Below are 22,291 nucleotides of genomic sequence, written 5' to 3' on the forward strand. Positions count from 1 at the left end.
GTATAGGCTATTAATTACTATGAAGCGGCTCTAAAGATGAGTAAGCAGGATTTCTTGTGCCATGATCTTGCTGGACTCCTCCTCAAACTCAAGAAGTTCAGCAAAGCAGAAAGAGTTTTGAATCAGGCTTTGGACCATGACTTTGGTAACAGTTTTCATCATGTATACTAAACTTGCTGTGTTCTGTGAATTATTTACAATGCCTTATATGAATTTTGTCATAAACAAATATTCTACGCAACTTATATTTTAGACTCTCAAGCTTTCAACAAATGTTTAAATTATCTTGTGTGAGAGCTGTCTTTCAAGCCTTGCTTTTCCATATGTGGGTGGATAGAATGGTGTAAATGCTTCAACATAGGCCCTAAACATCCATTCTTTTTCTTGATAGCCAAGAACATTAGGCTAGAAATATAATATATTGTCATTTTTAATCTTTTAGTTAATGACTTGCCTTCTATGATGAAAGATGTCAAGAGCCTGATTTTACTAGCAAAAGTTTACAAAAGTAATAAACAAGAAGAAGTGGTGGGAACTTTGAAGAAGGTAATTGCTAAAAGATATATATGCTTTCTATATTGCTAGACATTTTCCTTAATAATATATTCGTATAAAGGGTTTGAATAATTTATCAGAGGCTTTGAACATATACAGTTTCCATGACTGTGATTAGAATTAGAGTTCAGCTCTCCATTCCCTCAGTTCATAGCTCAAATACTTCACTATGCACTGCAATAACTATAAAGAGTACTAATAGGCTTTGAATATATTCATGATCTCCTTCTTTGAGCCTGATTCTAACTAGTATTTATACTTTTACACTTCCCAGAAACACATCCTTGAAAAGCAGAAATCATAACTGTCATGGACCTTAAGCTGTGGAATTCCTTGCCTTTTGATTCCATTCATTCTCAACAATAAAAGAATAATAGCGCATATTATCTGCTGCTGTAACACCATCATTGACTTAAATAGAGTTACACCAGCAAATAATCTGGCTTTAGTGTTTTTTACTTGATATGTAGAAAATTTTACTGATCATCTTTCTATATATGACATTCTCTGTTTATCCTTTTTTCTCAGAGCGGTAGTGTGTTTTTAATATGGTTGTGAATTATTTCAAGATATCCACATCATCTGGGAATAACAAGGGGTTTAAAATGTATGACTCTATTAATTAATTATTCTTTATAGGTAGTCAAAGAATATCTTGTTTCACATTAAAATGTTATATTATTCTAAAGGAAAATGTGTCCATAAAAGTTAGATAGAATATTAGATCCTGAAAAAAGCATCCCTCTGCCCAGGGTTAGCACAGTCATATTCCCCTCTTCAGTGCCGCTGGAATTCTTAGGCTTCTGTTACCTCTTTAAACGGTGGTGGATTTCATCCCTTTAGCATGTTCACCTGTTACTGAAACAAGCAGATGAACCAAGAACTATATCCAAGAAAGGACTTACTTTTGTAATGCTTAATTTTTGCCCGCTCTGCTGCCTGGTGGAATTCATAGTTCTAAGTGAGGTGCCAGAGATTCCCACATAGTACAGGAAGATTCACAGAAGTCAGTAATGTGAGAATGGGGAGCCATCTAACTAAACCAGTAGGAAATGCCAAAGATAGGGATAGGGAAAGGGGAAACACACTTACCTCTGCCTGAGATTCTCAGCTGTAAGCCCCGTTTATGGAGTTAGGTTCCTACACTAAACTTTCTCATGAAAAACTAGAGGGAGAAGGGAAGTGTGGAAGAGAAAGATGCACCCATTATCCCCACTTTCTATAAATAAATATTCAGTGGGCCAGAGAGAAGAGGTGAAGATTGAGATTAACTCTACATCACTCGATCCACTGGTAGATCTCGGAGCCTCTTAGAGTTGATCCGAGGCTGGGATGGGAAGCTGAGTGCCCGCGTGCATGCATGCACGCACCTCAGCTAAGAAGGTCAGTCCATCAGGGAGGGAAGGGGCAGGGGCTAGATCGATGCACCCGTGGTGAGGGACAGTGCCACAGAGGCAGGTTGAGCAGGGACTTGGCCAGGTGAGCCTTACCTGCTGGGGAATTGCTCCCCCAAATACTTTTTTCTTCCTTTGCCTTGATCTATGCCCCCTTTCCTTCCCCACAGACTTACCTGCTGGGTTGTGGGGGCAGGGGGCGGCAGCACATGGTAGATCTTGGGTTGCTTTTAAATGTCAAAAATGATCTCCTATTTAAAAAGGTAGGAGACCACTGCTCTACAGCCAGTAGTGAGGGGACTCACCAAGAATATGAGCAGTCAGGTTCAAGTCCCTATCCCAATTATAGTTTACTTATTACAATTTACAATTTAGTTTATACAAAGCAGAACAGTTTCAGACTAAAGTGTGGGTATGAACATGCTACTTCAAAATCATATCACATAGGCCTCTTCAGAGTAAATGCCTGCATGCATGCCCTTATGCTGTTGTAATGCAAGGGAGCTTATTCCTCAGTCAAAGTTAGATAGGCTAGCCCAGCCCTATCAGCTTTACTGCAGTTATTGCAAGGCAGCTGTTTTGCTGCAAGCTCAGATCTTATCTTGCCTTGTGATAATTAGTTAGTGTGAAAGGAACTCATCCTAGAATGTCCAGTTGCCTGGTGTTTAGGACATTTGCTTGCAAAGTGGGCTAAGTTCAAGTTGCTGCTCTAAACCAGGCAGAGCAAGGATTCAAAAACAATTTCCCACCTACCAAGTGAATGTCCTAACCATAAACTTATGCACACTATGGTAGCTGGTTGTTTGCATCAAAAAATGAGGAGCAGGGGAGTGCTTTAAGCAATAGACCTAAGATTTAATATATCGAAAAACAATAAGGATGAGTTAAATGTGCTTAAAATGAAAGTAGCTGCCGAATTTTGATAGAAAATGTGTGATGACACGATCTGCTACATGACACGATGTGCTACATTGCCATATGGTGCACTACAGCAACGTAGCGATCATATGGGTCTACACGTGACCAGCAGCTACATTGCTGTAGCAGCATTCTCCCTCATTTTAGTGTGCTGCTACAGCGACGTAACAGCAAAATCTAATCACGCACTACATGCACAGCACAGTACTTCTACAAGGAAATACTAAAGCACAGTGACGTGTAGATGCACCCAATGTATTTAAAATAGTGAATTAAAAAATCCTTTTTGAAACATCTGTACTCATTTATAGTCCATGGAAGTTTACAATATACTATTGCCCAAGAATATTATGACAAGTTTTTGTTTATTTGTTTATTCCTTAAGGCCTTTGACATACAGGTGAGGGTACTGAACCGTATACCTCTGGAACAACCTGAACTGATTCCTTCTCAGAAGCGGTGTGCATCACTGATCTGCGTTCAGTTTGCTGAACATTACCTAAGCGAGAAGGACTATGTGCAAGCTGTTAAGAACTACAAAGAGGCACTATTTTATACTCCAACAGACAGTAAAGTAAACAGCTTCTTAAACCCAAGTCAGTCTATTCAACAGTACTTATGTGTGTGTTTAAGTTAGAACAGCGATTCTCAGCTAGCGTGTGGTAGCACCCTGGGATACAAGATTTATTTAGGGGTGCTGTGGCACCAGGTCTCTATGAAGGAGGTAAGTGCTCACTCCTCCACCAGTCAGGCACCCACCAGTGTCCTGCAGGCAACTGGCTTTGTCCCTAGCTGCTCCTCTGGGGTCTCGTGCCCCTGCCTCTTACCAACTCCTGCACTGACCACCCTCGCACTCCAAGCAGCACACTCTGCTGAGGGCAGATAGATGTAGGGCCATTGAGCCATGCTTTTTAGACCAACTTCTTCACTTTCTCCTCATATACTCCTGGAGCAAATCACCAAAGCAATAGTCACAGCATTGGGGACTGTGCTCACCCTACCAGGTACAGACTGCGGGCAAGGAGGGGGCAGACAATGGAAATAGTGGGGTACAGTAGGGTCCTGCCCCTGCTGCCCTTACCTAGCACCAGCCTTGGCACCTCCTGTGGCCACTGTTGCCCCTTCCACCTCCTGCAGGGACCGCTGCCTTCTTCAGGAGCCTAATGTCCCACCCTTAATGTCCCAGTCTGCCTTGCTAAGCAGCCTCTGGCAGCACAGACCATATGTGCCACCCCCACCATGCTCAGGGATACTCTGCCACCCCATGAGATCCTTTAAGTGTGCCATGGGGTATTCAAAGATAAGCATTGTAAGAAAGAAATTAGATTTGAAATGGGGTGCAACATAATTCAAAAAAGTTATGGAGGAGTGCCATGAGTCTAGAAAGGTTGAGAAACACTGAGGTAGAAGAACAGTTAGCCAGCTGTATTTTTTTTAATTCCAAGATATTTTTTTGAATAGTACAAAAATGAAAGGTCACCATGGATGAATTCTTAAACTTGTATTCCAAGCATTTCAGAACTCCCAGAAAAAACAGAAATATTTTTTTTCCAAGTGTTTTTTTAAATGTATTCATTTTTTAAAATGCATCCATCCAAAAACAAGGGGAACATATAGATTCATAGATTCATAGAGGTAGGGTTGGAAGAGGCCTTGCAGATCTTCTAGTCCGACCCCCTGCCCTAGGCAGGAGAGAAAACTGGGCTCAAATGACCCCAGCTAGGTAATCGTCAAGCCTCTTCTTAAAGACCCCCAAGGTAGGAGCCAGCACTACTTCCCTTAGAAGTTGGTTCCAGATCCTAGCCGCCCTGACTGTGAAATAGTGTCTTCTAATGTCCAGCCTGAACCTATTCTCTAGCAACTTATGGCCATTATTCCTTGTTACTCTGGGAGGTGCTCGGGGGAACAAGGTCTCTCCCATGGTCCCCCCTAGTAAGTCCTTCCCCACCGGTCCCCCCAGTAAGTTTATAGATGGCCTCAGCCTACTCTTGTGAAGGCTGAACAGGTTAAGGTCCTGTAGCCTCTCCTTGTAGGGTCTGCCCTGCTGTCCCCAGATCATGCGAGTGGCCCTCCTCTGGACCCTCTCGATGCTGTCCACATCCCTCCTGAAGTGCAGCACCCAGAACTGGATGCAGTACTCCAACTGTGGCCTGACTAGTGTCACATAGAGGGGGAGGATCACCTCCTTGGACCTGCTTATGATACATCTGTGGATGCATGACAAGATGCAGTTAGCCCTACTGACCATGTCCTCGCATTGTCGACCCATGTTCATCTTGGAATCGATAATGACTCCAAGATCTTTCTGCCACTGTGCTTTTGAAAAGAGAGTTCCCTAGCCTATAGGTATGCTGCTGGTTCTTACTGCCCAAGTGCAGCACCCTGCACTTGTCAGTATTGAATCCCATCCTATTCTCATTTGCCCACCCCTGTAACCTGTCCAGGTCCAGCTGTATCCTGTCCCTCCCTTCTGGTGTGCCCACCCCCCCACAAATCTTGGTGTCATCCACGAATTTAAACAGGTTGCTTTTCACCCCCTCGTCTAAGTCACTAATAAAGACATTGAACAGTGCAGGCCCAAGGACCGAGCCCTGGGGAACCCCACTGCCCACATCCCTCCAGGCTGAATATGACCTGTCCACCACCACTCTCTGATTGCGGCCCCTCAGCCAATTTGTGACCCATCTGACCGTGTAGGCATCAGTGCCACATTCACCTAGCTTTTTAATGAGAATGGGGTGGGAGACAGTGTCAAAGGCCTTCCTGAAGTCCAGAAAGACTACATCCACCACAACACCTGCGTCTAATGATTTTGTGACCTGATCATAGAAGGCAAACAGGTTGGTCTGACAGGACCTGCCCCTAATGAACCCATGCTGGTTGTCCCTGAGCATCATCCCCACTGCTGGCCCTTCACAGATGTGCTCCTTGATAATCTTTTCAAAGAGCTTCCCCAGGATCGAAGTAAGACTAATGAGCCTATAGTTGCCTGGGTCCTCCCTCCTCCCTTTTTTGGACCACATTGCCCCTCTTCCAGTCATCTGGCACCTGGCCAGAGCACCACGAGTGCTCGTAAAGCCATGCCAGGGGCCCTGCAATAACCCCTGCCAATTCCCTCAACACCCTGGGGTGTAGAGTGTCTGGACCTGCTGATTTGGACACGTCCAGCCCCTCCAGAAGTTCTCTAACTCGGTTCTCCCTGACCCTAGGCCTGGCGGAGTCTCTCCTGAGTCTGTCCCAAATCTTAGTGGGGGAGTCTGGGTCACTGCACAAAAAAATGGAGGCAAAGAATTTGTTAAAAAGGTCCGCTTTTTCCTCTGGTGCAACCACCAGATTCCTAGCGTATCCTGCAGGGGCCACACATTACCCGGTGCCTTCTTCATACTCCCTATGTATTTAAAAAAGGACTTTTTGTTGTCCTTGATGCTAGCCCTAGCTCCATATCTGCCTTAGCTTTCCTAACAGCCCCCCTACAGACCCAGGTGATGGAGGTATACTCCTTTTTGGTGATAGCTCCTCCCTTCCACTGGGTTGCCTCCTTTTTGGCAATCAGGCATTCCCAAATGCCATTGGTGAGCCAGGGGGGCTTTTGAGCACTCTTGCCCCCTTTGATTCTCGTTGGGATCTTTACCCCTTGGGCTCTGAGTATCGTCTCCTTAAGGAATAACCAGTCATCTTGGGCACCCAGTTCCCCTACTCTCCAGGACCCCAGTGCCTCTCCTACCAATCTCTTCAACTCATTGAAGTTGGCCCTCTTGAAGTCCAGGGCTACTGCCTTGCTGCAGGCCTTTGGCACCCTGCACTGGATGGTGAATTCCAGTAGGCAATGATCACTGTCACCCAGGTGGTCAAGAACCTGGAGTCCCCTCACCAGGTCATCGCCTGTGGCCGGGACCAGGTCCAGCGGGGCATTTCCGCTGGTGGGACTGTGCACCTCCTGGGTTAAGTGGAGGTCCTGTATCTTAGCAAGGAACCTTCATGAGTGGTCAGACCTGGCTGACTGCTCCTCCCAGCAGACGTCCAGGTAATTTAGATCACCCATGACAACTACATCCTTTGCCTTAAGTGCCTTCGCAAGCTGACCTGAGAATTCATGAACACATATATAAAAGTAATAAGCAGAAGCAGCAGAAAGACAATTTCATAGAATAAATGAAACACCAATCCTGATTTCAAGTAAGGAAAAATGATAATTTTTTCTTAGACTGCTGGAACAGTAAAGACTGAGCCCAGAAAACTCCTTTTTATATTTGGTTGGCTGGATTCTCAGGTCTGCTTGGTAATGCAAAGTGGCATTCAAATGACTGGTGACTGCTGCTGAGGAATTCCTTTGGCACAAGCAAAACTTTCATTGAATTCAACAGGATTTTCCCAGATCAGATTCTTACTTTCCTTTTTCATGAAGGCTCCATGGTGAATACAGCTTTAAAATATTATGTATGTTCAGCTTCAGCTGGCTCCACTGAGAGCCAGTAGCAATCAGTATGTTACAAGGCTGAGTTTCTGATGAACATCTGAACCTTCCATTTAAATGAGAGCACTACTACCATAGGTATATTTTTCTGCAATATGTTACTCTGTTTTACAAAATTCAAGTACTGTGTAGGGAGACGTTTCTGTAATTGGAAACTAAATCACTTGGGCCTGTTTGTTTTCAAGAGCAATAATTCCATCCTCATCACTGGGTTTACTAAAACTAGACTAGACAAAGCATTGAAGAACCTACTGTAGGGAATAATTTTCATTGGCAGGAGGATGGAGTAGGTTTCATAACAGGACAAATTTATCTTCAATGTAACTTCACAGAAGTCAATCAGAATTGCATTGGAGTAATTTTGACTGGATAGACCTTAGCTGGATCTAACCTCTGTGATTAGAATTCTAAATCAACAAGAAAACAAAGATGACTCTTAGTAGCAATTGCAATAATCATTAAAATTATTCATTACTAATTATTCTTTCTCTCATTCCCAGGTTACATTGCAGTTGGCTCATCTTTATTTGCTGTATGGCGACATCGAGTCATGTGAACATCAGTGTGCTCTGCTTCTTCAAGATGACAATAGTAATGAAATTGCAGCAATGGTATAAATGGGTAGTATATAATAGATGACAGTCCGACCATCAGAGAATTGTTTTGACTTTTTTTCAGAACTTTCTAAAGGCTGTTACTCTTATACTAGTATATTATGCTTGCTGCCCAAGCATCTGTGTTGAAATAGAGGGTAAGCTAGGTTGGGATTACTAAAAACATGTTATATGGGAAGGATCCTAGGGAAAAATAGGGGGAAAGAGGAAAATCAAATGTATATATCCCAGAAATGAATTCTGTATAGGGTGCTCCATTTAAGCGCATAGCCTAGGGACTGGTAAAAGGCTGTGCAGTCATCCACTGTATGCACTTACCACAACTCATGGTAAACAATGCTCACTAACTACAGGAACAGCTTGGATAGGGTAACTATATGGGACACAGCTGCAGGCAAAGATGGGGGTGGACTGGTGCAGCTCTGACATTACTGTGCAGGCACCTAAGGAAATCAGTGGCCTGTTAATGACCCATTCGTTCTTTACTTCACAGGTGTTAACGATCATCTCCCCTTTTTAATGGTCATTCCTCTAACCAAGCTAATCGATTTTAGGGCAGTTTTGCTGTCTGCTAGGGCTTCCTATTTCCCAGCTCATGCCACTCAGTCTCCCCGCCCTGCACCCGGGATGCTCATTTTAATTTTCGCAGGCCGAAGACTAGCCTCCAATATCCAAGATTGTTCTGGCCAAACTGGTCAACCTATTCATGGGGGCTCATCATCTTGTTTCTCATGAGGGCCTTCAATTGCAGCCTTGAAATTGACAGGCCCATCCTGATCTGTTAATGTCTCTTTAGAATGCTAGGAAGCAGGATAGTTTCATAAAGGATGCCATTAAGGGCGGTACAAAGTAGACGGTGGGGCTGAAGAATTCCTTTTCAGTTTATGCATTTAACCATCATTTGGTGACATCAAACTACCTATCAGTTTCCTATAACATAAAACTAAGATTGAGCCAGTAGATGGCATGGAAGTTTTCCACATGCTAAATTGATATGTTTTTACTTGTTATATTATGTCTTTCAATATGTAACAGTCAAAGAAACAATTTCCCAATTCAAGGCTCTTCAATGTTATTTGAAGAAACAAGCCTACTAAAACAAAACCAGCCACAAGCACACAGAAAAATCTTTTAACCTCTTCTTCCCCTTATCCTTTCTGCTCTTCCCCTTACATATTCATTATCGTATTTCTTTAGCCACACAGCCTTGATAGCCTGTTCTTTGAATCTCTAGACCTTCCAATAAGGGCTGCAGTTTAGACATACACCATATTAATAAAATGCAATTTAAGTCAGATGATATGACATTCAGTGCAGTCGTCATTTTATCTGGAATAGCTAGCAATCTTGACAATTAAATTGTCTTATCTGCATTTTATAGTTAACCTATTTAAATGAATGGGGCTATTCATGCTTCTCAACTGCTGTGTCTGTCAGCAGACTGACTGCAGAAGGACAGTTCTGTATAAGTTTACTGTTGGTTCATGTTTTGAGGCTCTGGTTACTGTAATCATAATGATGAGAAATATTTAAACTGAAAATTCTCATACCTTTTTGAAAGCTTTAATATCTTTGACAAGGACTTAATTTCATGGCATGTTCCACAGACACAGAATACATTGGGCCCCCTGAGGAAGTATGACAGCATTCAGCCCCAAAACAAGAAGCTACAGTATTCTTATATATATTCAAGTGTCCATGCAAAGGTTCATGTAGATATGACAGTTATTCCAGAATAAGGTAGCAGAATAGCTATTTTGGAATAATTTTACATATGAACACTCTTATTTTGGGATCACTGGGCCCTTTTATGGTTTAGCTTGATTTGTTTCCTAAATTGATTAAGTTAATTTGGAAAAAAAGCCATCTTTGCACCCCTTTATAGCGTGATTCCAGAATAACTCCATGGGTGCATCCACATGAGTATGTACCTGCACTGTGCAGCACCTCAAAGGCTTTTGAGGGACCACAAAACACACCCCACATACGTGATTTGGTTCTCCATGCCGCATATTTGCAGCATGGAGCCAAATTTAGATACTGGGAAATCCTGGTATAAAAAAAAAACATGCTGAAAGAAAATGGCAAAGCACATGTGGCAGCAGCATGTGCCATCCAGAACTAATGCCTGGCCAGCCAGAGCCACATTCTGGCTGCCAGCCCAGCTCTGCATTCACAGGTCGCTGTCACTGCAGCCCAGGAGCCACCCAGGACCTCAGGTAAGGCTGCTGGGGCCAGCCCAGGTGCTGGCCCCAGCCTCCCATATCCCATCTGGGATAATTTGCCCTGTACCAGAGCACACATGCAGGGGCATTCCCCTGGGGACAACTAACAGCAGCACAAATATGTGCCATTGCTGTTTGTCTCCAAAGAAACACACGTGCATGCTTGTCTGAATGCAGCCCTTGTGTAAATTAAGCAAGGATGTTGTAGAGGGTTTTTTATTGCATTTAGTTTCCATTCCCCATTATTATTAATATATCTTTTTCTGTTTATCTTGTTTCAAGAAAAGTAGAATAACTTCACATTCCTGGTTATTGCAAGGAATTTAACTCATTGCAACTTTTCATTCAACACCTTTGTTCTTTGTTAGATGATGGCAGATCTTATGTTTAGAAAACAAAAGTGTGAGCAAGCTATATACCTTTACCAGAAGGTTCTGGATAAAGCACCAGGTATTTACTATTAAATCAAATTCTTTTTCTGGAGTTTTCCACTTTAAAAGGATAACTAAGGAAATTATGTGATATCCTTATTTTCTAATTTCATCTACGATGCTTCCAAGTACCATCTATAGTATGAAGATTTTTTGTGATGCCATGACACTTAAAGGAACAAGATGAATAAATCTGAAACTTTATTATAGGGATTATGGTTTAGCACAGGGCTGTCCATATCCTAAGTGACTGGAAGCACGCGCCTTTTGGACCACACTAGTGGGGGTTATTTGCCATGCAAGTCACATCAGCTCGAGCCATTGGGTCCCCTTGATTGCATGCTTCCTGGGTTTTCCCCTCTCCTTCCACAACAGCACAGCACGTGGGCACCTCCCTACTTTCCCTGAACTGTGCAAGCAGATGCCTTCCTACACTGTACTACACATGCTAGTGCCCTACCTCACTCTCAGCTCACCAGCCACAGGGTCCTCTACTGCATCATGTCACGGCTGCCCCAGCACTGCAGGCTGTGCCCTGCTGCCCCACCCTTTGGGGCAGGGGCGAGAAGTAGAAGCTAAAGGAGGGAAGAGTTGCCTGGAGACCCGAGCTTTTGCTGCAGCTGGAGTGATAGAGAGAGACAGAGTGATGGAGAGAGCAGTGGCTGGGTGGGAGCCTGGGGGCCATGACTTAACTCCTTGCATGCTGCCAGTTGGACAGCCCTGCTTTAGCACTTTTAAAGATGTTAAAAAGTTGGTGAATTTGAGGTTCCTTTGTTTCATCATTGGGAGTCTTAGCCTCTTCCCAGCTTTGAATTTTTCAAGCAGCATTACCATATGTTGATAACTCAACAGCAAAACACTTTAAATCAAAGTTTTACCTTAAAAAAGATTGATACAATCTGCATTAGTTAAATATGAAGATAAGGTTTACTTTGTTGTGTTGTGTAATTTGTAGATAACTTCTCAGTCATGGAAAGATTAATTGATTTACTAAGAAGAAGTGGTAAGCTTGATAAAGCTACATTCTTCTTTGACATGGCAAGGAAACATTCAACTCGAATACCTTTAGAGCCTGGTTATAACTACTGCAAAGGACTTTACTGCTGGTAATTGTACAAAGTAATTTCTGTAAATATTATGAATACTCTGACAAGCAGGATTGTATCATTCCACCTTTACCTATTTTTCCACTTCCAGGGTTCAGGTGGTGAACTGAACCAAGCATTTTGGTTTGTGAGAACTATTCTTTGCAGATAGGTTTGCTTGGAAATTGAATTCAGTACAAATTTAAGCAAATAGGTTTTGTGTGGAAATAGGAAGTGTGTTAGAGCATAGAGCGAAAAAGGCCAAATGAATACAGTACAGTCATAGGTAGTATAAAAGAACAGAGTACAATAGAAGACATTTGGTTGACCTGTATGTCAACTTCAGAAGGTTTATTACAAGAGACTTGAGGTTGTATACAGCTCCAACAACAAGGAGTGAAAGTTTGGCCCCTTTTAAGTCACTGGCAAAACTCTCATTGATTTCAATAGGGTCAGGTTATTGCCAGAAGTCTTTTGGTTTAATACATTAAATTCTATCAAATAATGTTTTGCAATGAATAAAATATGGTTCTTTATAAAACACCTTTTTCAATCAGGAAAATCAAGGTAGAAGATTTCCTACTTTAATTAAACCCTAAAGTTTGGTCCTGCTTTAAAACATGACTGTAAAACTGACATTGTGTGCAAATTTCTATACTATATTTCAGTGATTCATACATAAGATTAGGACAAGTAGAAAGATTTCAGATTACAGGCTCCATCTGGGATCTGACAGTCAGGCTGGGGTTCTTTCCTTCTCATGTATAGTAAAAACTCCACAGGCCTAAATTGCTCATAATTGAGCTCTGAAGCCATACAGAGTTCAAATTGCATATTCAGGGATACTTGTGAAACTTGATGGCCAGCAGTGGGTTGCACAGGTAGACCTGATTGGAAATTAATAAACAGCTTTATCAAGACACGTGATACAATACAATGCACAGTTCAGCTCATTTAGTATCGCCTGTAGGGGCTTTAAAGTGCTCAAAGACCAAAAAAAGCAACAGAAAACCTTATTCTGTAGATATCTTTACAGGATACTCCTAAATGCACTAGCTCAGGTTCTAGAAACAATGTAACTACATTAACTTAGTACTCTGCCAAGATAATTTTTCATGTACGTGGAACCATAATATACTTAAGAGAAATATTAGATTTTATTAATACTTTATGTAAATAAATATGGGAATGCCTTTATCATTAAGATTGACAACAGTCTCACACATGTTATAACTAGGCATGATATATTTTACTCAAACAGGCACATGGGACAACCCAATCAAGCACTGAAGTATTTCAACAAAGCTCGAAAGGACAGTGAGTGGGGCCAGAGAGCCATCAGCAGTATGATTCAGATTTGTCTAAATCCTGATAATGAGATATTAGGAGGAGAAGTGTTTGAAGGCCTTAATGAAGAGAACAGGTAAGAAACCAGACCAGCACTTCTGGAAATGATTAGTAACAGAGAAAAGTCTTGGACTATCAAGTTAATTTACCAAGAAGTATTTGAGAATAACATTCAAGGTCTGGTCATTTCTGTACAGAGACAGAGGGTTTTAGTTCAGCTGCCCCCTCTTCACTATATTCACGAGCACAAAATAGAAACTTTTGACATACTTGTTTTCCCTCTAAAAATGTTGCCATCCATGAGTAGAGAGAGATAGTTAGCCATGTTAGTCTGCAAAGTGGGCTGTCACTTACAAAAACTTATGCTTCCCTGAACCAATTAGTCTCTAAAGTGCTACCTGCCTTGCCCTCTGCCTGTCTTTAAAAATGTTGAGAAGTATTTAATGGTTGTGAAAACTACTAGACTAAGAAGCCTAAAACATAATAGCCTGCACTTAGTCACAAAGTAGGTATACAAGTAATGGCAATTTAAGGTGCTTCAGCTCTGTTCTGGATAGGGGCAGTGGTTTTGTGATTTAATAACATTGAATATGTATAAAATCTGCTTCTGTGTATGTACGACTATAAATGCATCCCTGCTCTGTTGTGATTAAAAGTGAAGGATGAGCATAGCAGTTGCTTTTACCATTCAGCTGTATTTAACACATTTTGAAATATCAGAAGTTTAATGTTATCAGTAACTTAAAAGAGAAGCAAGAAGCTCAGCAACATGGGGTGTGCACAGCTGAGAAACTACTGAAGGAGTTTTATCCTCGATCCCAAGATGATCAAAATCAACTAAAGATGCTACAGAACTGCTGTTTGATGACTACGAAAGACAAAAGTAATGTGGAGAAAGCTCTTAGTGCATTTATAGAAATGGCCCAAAACGAGGTAAGAAGTTCTTCAGTGCATTTTGCATTCTGTTCTTCTGTAGAATGCTAACAGCCCCATGCATGTTTTTTTTTTTTTTATCAAGAATATTTTTAAATGCCCTGATTAAATTGTAGTGTTTTATCATTTTTCATTAATAAATCCTTAACCATGTGAAGTGCACAATAAGTTTGCATTATTGAGGTTCTGGTTAACTCAAGGAATTTTCATTCCAGTCAAATGGATATTGGGGAACAAGGGCTTCACTCTGCAATTCAAGGGTGTTCCTGTTCCAGCAAAGCTTTTCATTGCTTGCTTAACTGGAAGTATACAAGTACCCTTCCAAATGATTATGTAGGTTTAAAGTTATCCATATGTTTAAATGCTTCGCCAAACAGGAGCTAGAGCACTTAGCAGCTTACTGTGGTGCCTGCCACTTAGCAGCTTACCTTTGGTGCCTGCCACTTTACAGGCAGGAGCAGGTAGCCACCAGGTGCCTAATGAGGGCAGCCATTTTTTAACATAGGCCAGAGCGGCAGCAGTCTGTGTTGAGCAGCCAAAGAGGCAGCATCAGGCTGAGCTGCTCCTGGAACACCTTCAGGGTAAGGGTGAGGCTATGGGGACAGAGGAGGCCTCAGTGGTCCTGGACATGATCTAAAACTGTACCCTGCCATGATAGGGAGGCCTGGTGGGACTGCCAGTGGCGTGGCAGCCCCACTTAAAATACCAGGACCATGAACCTCCCCTGTGTAAGGCGGATTGAGGCACCTAAACCCAAGCCCCCACCTTTGGGTGGATTACTAAGAGGGAGGAGTGGGGCCAGGTATGGCTGCAGCCACCTGAGCCCACAAGGGTGCAACACCCTGGAGGCCCCAGGGAGGGGGCAGTTGTGGAGTCCTAGAGAAGGGGGCAGTTGAGAGACCCTGAGAGAGCAGGGGTGTTGGTGGGCCCTACCAGAGTAAGATGTGTCTTCACAACCTGAAGGACTGGGTGTAATTCGGGGTTGAGTAGGGCTGAAGGGATTGTTGGAAGGGCAGCCCCAGGGGGTGTGTTGAGTAGGGCTGATGGATGGCCAGAAGGGCAACACACTTGCCAACCCCCCACAAGATCATGGTGTTGTGTATAAGGAGCCCAGTGAGGGGCTAAGGAGAAGTTGGTCCTCCAGTTGGTGAATTGGCTGGCACTACCCAGGTGAGGGTCACAGGAGAGACTCAAGAGACTGAATGTCACCAACCAAGGCATGATTCAGATAAGCCTGATGACCAGAAGGTTTGCTCCAGGAGACAGCAGGGCAGAGTGGAGGGGTCACAGTATACTGCAGCAAGCAAGAGACCCTGTGAGAGGGGGTGGAGTGCAAGAGGCTCTTGTGAGAGGGGGGCAGTATGAGTGTGTGCGTGGGTGTGTGTGTGACCTGGTGGAGGACTAGGTTTGGTCCAACTTGTGGCCAGGAGTATGATAATATCTTGGATGCTGTCTGCAAGGCGTGGGCCATGGTGTAGGGGAGGTACAGAGCTGTGGATAGCGCTCCCTGGCATCAGGGCATAGAATGGATAGCCTCCTGTATTTATCACCAGTTTATTGTAATAGCAATGTCGTGGCAGGCGAGACTGGGCAGACTGCCCTACATAGAGAAGTGGGCGGGCCAACTTGAGACTCGGCCCCAAGCTTGCCCCCTGTCACAATTATATACTTAGCTTTGTTATAGAGCTTTCATTCAGATACAGTTGACACTATGTGGATGGACTCTTAAGAACAGAGCAGGAGTGTTGGTATGTGTTAAATTGGCATCTCTAATCTTCTCATGGCAAATTAAGTACTGCAATCAGAAATACTGAGAAGCCTATTGATTTTAATAAACTATTGACAGTATTGCTAAACCTTATAAAAGACAATTAAACCCATAATATTTCCAAATCATGGAAAGAGCTTGTTCTTCAAACTGGCAGTTTTTATTTAATTATTTTTTTTTCTAATCTTTACAATATGTATATATTCTTAGAGAGAAAATGTTCAAGCCATTTTGGCAATGGCCCAAGCCTACATGATCCTTAAGCAGACTCCTAAGGCCAGAACCCAACTAAAACGGTTAGCTAAAGCTAACTGGACTGTGTCAGATGCAGAAGAGTTGGAAAAAAGCTGGATTTTACTGTCTGATATATACTGCAACAGTGGAAAGTATGATCTTGCAATGGAGCAACTGAAACGCTGTTTACAATACAACAAGGTGAGAAGAAAAGATGTTTACAAGGAGATCTTGAAAGGTAAAAATGCGTTTTGATTAGTTTGGAGTATGAATGCCAAAGCAATGCTGGGAAATTTGTTTTCATTAAGAACCGTTGAAAGTTAACCCAAAAAGTAAAAGCTCTAAAGACCAGCTACAGTTTGGAACCTGTATTTCAGTAAATTTGACTAATGGAATAAAATCAATGTGATTGTCATGATGATTAAGATTCTCATCTTATTCAGTTTGTGAATTTGACAAAAGGCAAGGATTGTTGTGGGTGACATCTTTCATTGGACCAACTGCATGGTTGAGATAGACTTAAACAAGCTTTCAAATATGACCTGAAGAAGAATGCTTCACATTTGAAAGCTTGTCTAAGTCTATCCCAACCATACAGTTGGTCCAGTGAAAGATATCAGCCACAACAATCCTAGCTTCTCACATAATTCCTGGATCATCACAGCTACAACATCACTCCTACACTACCAAAACATGAATTTTACAGTTAATTTTGGTGGGAGCAGAATTTGACCCTAAATGCAAAAAGTGGTTTGTAATTGAATAGCTAACTAGTTAGTTATGGTTTCAGATTTAAAATCATAAAAATCAGGAAATGTAAAAGTGAAGGTTGTAACAGCAATGTGAGATTAGCCAAGTTGAATATCCTGTGTGTTTTAGTGTACATATTTATGGGATAGACAGTAAAGCATCAAGCTACACCTTTAAGGAAAAAAATAGACAAGATCTAGTACTTTTGTATTGTTTTACTGATGTATTTAAATAGAAAATATAATTTAGGATCCTGATTTACAATCTAGAGAATGCTAAAATGATGTCAAAATATATTAATTTTTAATCCATTTTAGTCGTGTTCAAAAGCTTATGAATACATGGGTTTTATTATGGAGAAAGAACAGGCCTATAAGGATGCTGCAGCTAATTACAAATTAGCTTGGAAATATAGTAATCAAGCAAACCCTGCCATTGGTGAGTTGATAGAAATTTATTCTATTTTAAATCCTACTTGAAAATTAGCCAGCATATTCATTCTTAAATCATTGTAAAAGATTATATTAAATATCCTGCAACTTTATTTTACATGGTCTAAAAATGCAAGAAATACTTGGGCTATGGTAATTTCTGTCTTCAGTTATACTGATGTAATCAACATGACGTTGGTGGGGTTAAAAAAAGGTATAACAAATGACAGGAAGAAGAGTTTTAATGACAGCTAAAAGTTTAATACTGCCAAGAGTTTAATGACAGCTAATAATAATATTGGAGAAAAAGTGAAAGCTTATTGTTTGGCCAGGTACATGGTACTTTTTATGTATAGGAAGGACTAAATTCAGAAGAGTCCTGTATAGAGATGGGGTACATTTGGACAAGATTTCTTAGTTCCAGTCCCTACTCAGGATTTTTTTTCCAAATAAGTAAAATGTATATACCATCCCAGAACAAGAACTGGAAACAAAATCTTCCCAGAGCTGAGGGAGAACCCATCTCATGGGAAGCCTCTCATCAGAGACCAGCTCCTCTATGCCAGGCTGCTCATGCACCCATTTAAAGTGCCCCTGGAACATGCTGGCACACAGAAACCCTGAGACTGGTGAGCCACTCTCCAAACCCAGGCTCCCTGTATGCCTGCTCCTTTAAAAGTCATGTGTGCATCCCAACTGTATGCATGCCCTTTGAACATGCCGGCACAGAGAGTCCAGGACTTGGCGGCCGCTCCGTGATCCAGGGCTGCCCATGCAGCAGCATATTTAAAGGGCATGCAGGCAGCCCAGCACCAAGGAGCTGTTCCCTGATGTTAGGTTCCCTGAGCACTGGTAGATGCACAATAGGATCTGAGGAGTGTTATCCAAGATCCCCAAAATCATGCATCCTACCATGCCAGACCTTGAACGTCTGCCCTAGCACACACTCGTTTTGGCATCCAGATAAAATTCTTCAGATCCCATAGCATGATTTAATTTAGCATCTGGCAGGAACCCATGAGACTATGAACTCAGCCTCCCTCTGCCTGCCCTTCAATCCCCATGGTAGTGCTCAGTGGTCCAGTTTCAGTAGAAGGGGTAGGGAATGCCTCCACTCAGACTACTGTATATCTTGGTGGTATGAGCAATCTCTGTGGAGCTGGGAAATATGTTTGAATCCCTTCACTCTGGGGCCTACAGCTTGGTTTCCTGCTTCCTGGACAAATGCTCTATCCACTGGGCTCTTACGTTATAGGTAGGCACCATTTTTTCTATTTTGAGTGAAAGAGACTGGCTGCTGAGCTTCCTACTGAACTCATTGCTGTTTGTGTTTGCTATACATGCTTGGAGCATGCCAAAAGGATGAGCGTCTCCCCTACATTTGGGTAACAACAGAGAGCAGGCAGCGGCTAAACGCCTACTTCCTCAGACTGGAGCACTTCTGTGCACGTGTAGAAACCTATGTTTAGACACTATATTGTGGCAGTCCAAAATGTAGTCGCTGTGAGTGGGTTTTGTGATGCCTGGAGTGGAATTTTCTGAAACATTTTTTGCAAATTGAAAATTAAATTTCACCCAACCCCTTCTATACCAGTTTGCCAGTCCAGATCTGATCCTGAGAAGTTAGTCACATAGGGGCCATTTTGCAAGCATCTGAGCACAGGAGGATCCCCAATTACTTTTTACGATAGATTTAATGCCCGTTTGCATCCCAGGAGAAATAGTTTCATCTTGAAAAATGTCTATCACATCCTGGCAAGCTGAATTATATTAAAGTAACCTCTTTGTATCCATTAGCAATTTTTCTTTTGTGTCCTTGTTTTTTAATAACCAAACACAACACATATATTAATCCAATTAAACATACACAGAAAAATTTTTGCAGCACAATTTCAAGTTCATTATCCTTTGTTCAATTTTAGTATATCCTATTTTAATTTTAGTTAATTATAGGGTTTTTTTGTTTGAAGCACTGTCTAATACAATCTTTCAACTTAAGTGGACATATAGGCTTGTGTTCCAATTACAGCATGTTCGTTTCCTTTTTTTTTTTTTTCCAGGTTTCAAACTTGCTTTCAATTACCTAAAAGATAAGAGATATGTGGAAGCAATAGAAGTTTGTCATGATGTAAGTTCTGTTAATTACATGTCATGATAAAACTGTTAATTACATCATGAAACATAGGGTGAATAAGTTAAGTTATAACTGACAATCTTTTCTTTTTTATTAGGTCTTGAAGGTGTGCCCAAGTTACCCCAAAATTAGAGAAGAGATTTTGGAAAAGGCTCAAAGAGGTCTCAAACCCTAAAAATAGAGTTCTTTGTTAATATAAAATTTTCTGACATAGAAATATGTCACTTATACTAGAAATAAAAACATATCTTTAGTAAGGATTATGAATTTTAGACTTTCTAAAGGGGCTGGGCAACCTGTGAGTGGCAATGGCGTTCTTCCCACCATTTCAGCATGGTTCCAAAACCCAAAGACTAAACACCATTGCTGTTTGCCCTCCCCGTTTTTCCCCTGTCACCTATTTTAGTCACTAAGTGTGACTAAACCCCTGATTTCAGCAATGGCTATTGGGGTGGGAGAAGTGAGTGGCATTAACTCCCTGGTTTCCAGAGCTGCATTGAAACGGTAGTTCCAAGGGCCATGGGGATTAACGTCACTGCTTCAGGGGCTTTGGCAGTCATAACAACAAGCCTGTAGGTCAAATCAGACCTGTGAAGGAGGGTAGTCCAGTGCACAAGAAACTAGCTGGATCTAGTCTGCAGGCTATGTGTTCAACACCCCTACTTTAAGCATTCCTGGGGCCTCACAGACCTATTAAATGTAATATTTCAAGTTCTTTTACCAGCAAATATGGGCTATATTTTATAGTTAATAACACTAAACCATCTTTTTTGAAAAAAAATGTATTAATCTATTCACTAAAAATAAATGAGCAAGTACTATACTATGACATTTTGTGGTTTCTGGTTTTGAACTTTTTTTTCAATGCTTCATTAAGTTTATTGTACTTTTTAGTTGTTTGTTGAGGCATTATTTTTAAAAATGTGTAAAGAGGTAAAGAAGGACAGAGCTTTATCATATATGTCAATGGTTTACAACCTTTTTAACCTCAAAGCACCACACCATGATTTTTCAGAATTTACTGGCACCCTGTTTGAAAATCACTGAGTTGGAATCTAAAATCAGAAGAGTTATGCAGTGGTGCCTTAAGGCTACAAAGGTTTAGGACCACTGATCCAGTATGTGCCAGGTGAGGGCAGGAGGGACAGAACCTCAGCCATCCGTGCCCCAATCTTTTCATCAGATGCCTTCTCCCTGCCCGCTGTCTGTACCTGAGAAGGCAAGGGCAGCCCCCCACCAGAGTTACTCCTCCCGAGTCTTTCATGCTTGTGACCAGAGCCTAGAGCTAGGCAATAGTTACTGCTGTAGAAAATGGTTTGTCCCAGATTCTGTCCATCTCCAGATCAGATGTGCTTTGTATCAGCTTCAGCCAGGAATCCCTATCTACTCAGGACCCAGAGCCCAGAACCTCTTCTGCGTGCATCTATATCCATTTTTTCCATAGTAGGTTTCACCCTTTTATTTTCAAGTGATGATAGGGATTGGCACATTCTGCCATTTAGTCAGAGAGGTTATCCAGAAACCGGGAGAGCTGGGTTCATAGAGTCATAGAGAAGTAAGCCTGGAAGGGACCTCCAGAGCTCATGTACTCCAAACCCCTGCCTGAGGGCTTCAAATTTACATCAACCATTTTTCAAGAGAGTATGTAATCATCAGGCTGTAGGCTGTATGGCTGCAGGGGAGGCAGTTTCCCCTGTGCGATTAAAGCTGTGCCATTGCACAGCAAAGAATGCAAGTTTTATCAGGTTAGAGCAGGGATTAGCAGCCTCTGCTCCATGGGCCAGATCCAGCCTGTAAATTCTTTGGATCCAGCCTGCACAGCTATGACTTCAGCAACATTTAATGGAGGGGGAGCTCCTCCTGCACCATGACAGTCAGATGCCTGGGGTCTTAGTGATGGACAAGTTCTCTCTGGGCCAAACCACATCTAGGCATCAGGGAGAAGTAGTGAAGGTGTCCAGGTCCTAATGCTTGCCCATGTCAGACCTAAGCTGGGTCATTCCATCCCTCTAGTGGAAAATGTGGGCTAGAGAGAAAGAGAACCTGAAGGAGCCTGACCCTAATGCAAGAGCAGGCAAAATTCTATAAGGCCCACAAGGCCCCTCCAAAAAACAATTATTACTGTCTTATGGCTGCCCCTCTGAAAGCTATGGGGAGAAGTACAAAGCTATGGGGAGAAGTGGACACGCCAGAGGGCAGGGAACAGCTGCAGGCAGACCTGGATAGGTTGGACAAGTGGGCAGAAAACAACAGGATGCAGTTCAACAAGGAGAAATGCAAAGTGCTGCACCTAGGGAGGAAAAATGTCCAGCACACCTACAGCCTAGGGAATGACCTGCTGGGTGGCACAGAGGTGGAAAGGGATCTTGGAGTCCTAGTGGACTCCAAGATGAACATGAGCCGGCAGTGTGACGAAGCCATCAGAAAAGCCAATGGCACTTTATCGTGCATCAGCAGATGCATGACGAATAGGTCCAAGAAGGTGATACTTCCCCTCTATAGGGCGCTGGTCAGACCGCAGTTGGAGTACTGCGTGCAATTCTGGGCGCCACACTTCAAGAAGGATGCGGATAACCTGGAGAGGGTCCAGAGAAGGGCAACTTGTATGGCCTGCAGACCAAGCCCTACGAGGAGAGACTAGAGAAACTGGACCTTTTCAGCCTCCGCAAGAGAAGGTTGCGAGGCGACCTTGTGGCTGCCTATAAGTTCATCACGGGGGCACAGAAGGGAATTGGTGAGTATTTATTCACCAAGGCGCCCCCGGGGGTTACAAGAAACAATGGCCACACGCTAGCAGAGAGCAGATTTAGATTGGACATTAGGAAGAACTTCTTCACAGTTCGAGTGGCCAAGGTCTGGAACGGGCTCCCAAGGGAGGTGGTGCTCTCCCCTACCCTGGGGGTCTTCAAGAGGAGGTTAGATGAGTATCTAGCTGGGGTCATCTAGACCCAGCACTCTTTCCTGCTTATGCAGGGGGCCAGACTCGATGATCTATTGA

At 42.5% G+C, this 22,291-nt stretch overlaps 1 protein-coding gene across 3 annotated transcripts in view; it reads left to right on the top strand.

Moving 5' to 3' along the window:
- TTC21A (tetratricopeptide repeat domain 21A) overlaps window positions 1-20,116 on the top strand; it is a 73,301-nt gene extending 53,185 nt beyond the window's left edge. The window contains exons 18-29 of one of the 3 annotated variants that reach the window (XM_014608965.3): window positions 7-145; window positions 443-546; window positions 3,253-3,441; window positions 7,842-7,952; window positions 10,549-10,630; window positions 11,567-11,717; window positions 12,958-13,119; window positions 13,781-13,976; window positions 15,955-16,179; window positions 17,046-17,166; window positions 19,220-19,287; window positions 19,391-20,116. In XM_014608965.3, the coding sequence (XP_014464451.2) occupies window positions 7-145; window positions 443-546; window positions 3,253-3,441; window positions 7,842-7,952; window positions 10,549-10,630; window positions 11,567-11,717; window positions 12,958-13,119; window positions 13,781-13,976; window positions 15,955-16,179; window positions 17,046-17,166; window positions 19,220-19,287; window positions 19,391-19,468 (1,626 nt within the window). In that variant the 3' untranslated portion in view covers window positions 19,469-20,116. Of the gene's footprint in view, window positions 1-6; window positions 146-442; window positions 547-3,252; window positions 3,442-7,841; window positions 7,953-10,548; window positions 10,631-11,566; window positions 11,718-12,957; window positions 13,120-13,766; window positions 13,977-15,954; window positions 16,217-17,045; window positions 17,167-19,219; window positions 19,288-19,390 lie in introns of those variants that run through there. The other 2 variants (XM_019499264.2, XM_019499271.2) reach the window with 2 other exon arrangements.
- The last annotated feature ends 2,175 nt before the right edge of the window (window positions 20,117-22,291 follow it).

Source organism: Alligator mississippiensis, chromosome 5 (assembly GCF_030867095.1).
Source record: "Alligator mississippiensis isolate rAllMis1 chromosome 5, rAllMis1, whole genome shotgun sequence".
NCBI classification, from domain to species: domain Eukaryota; kingdom Metazoa; phylum Chordata; order Crocodylia; family Alligatoridae; genus Alligator; species Alligator mississippiensis.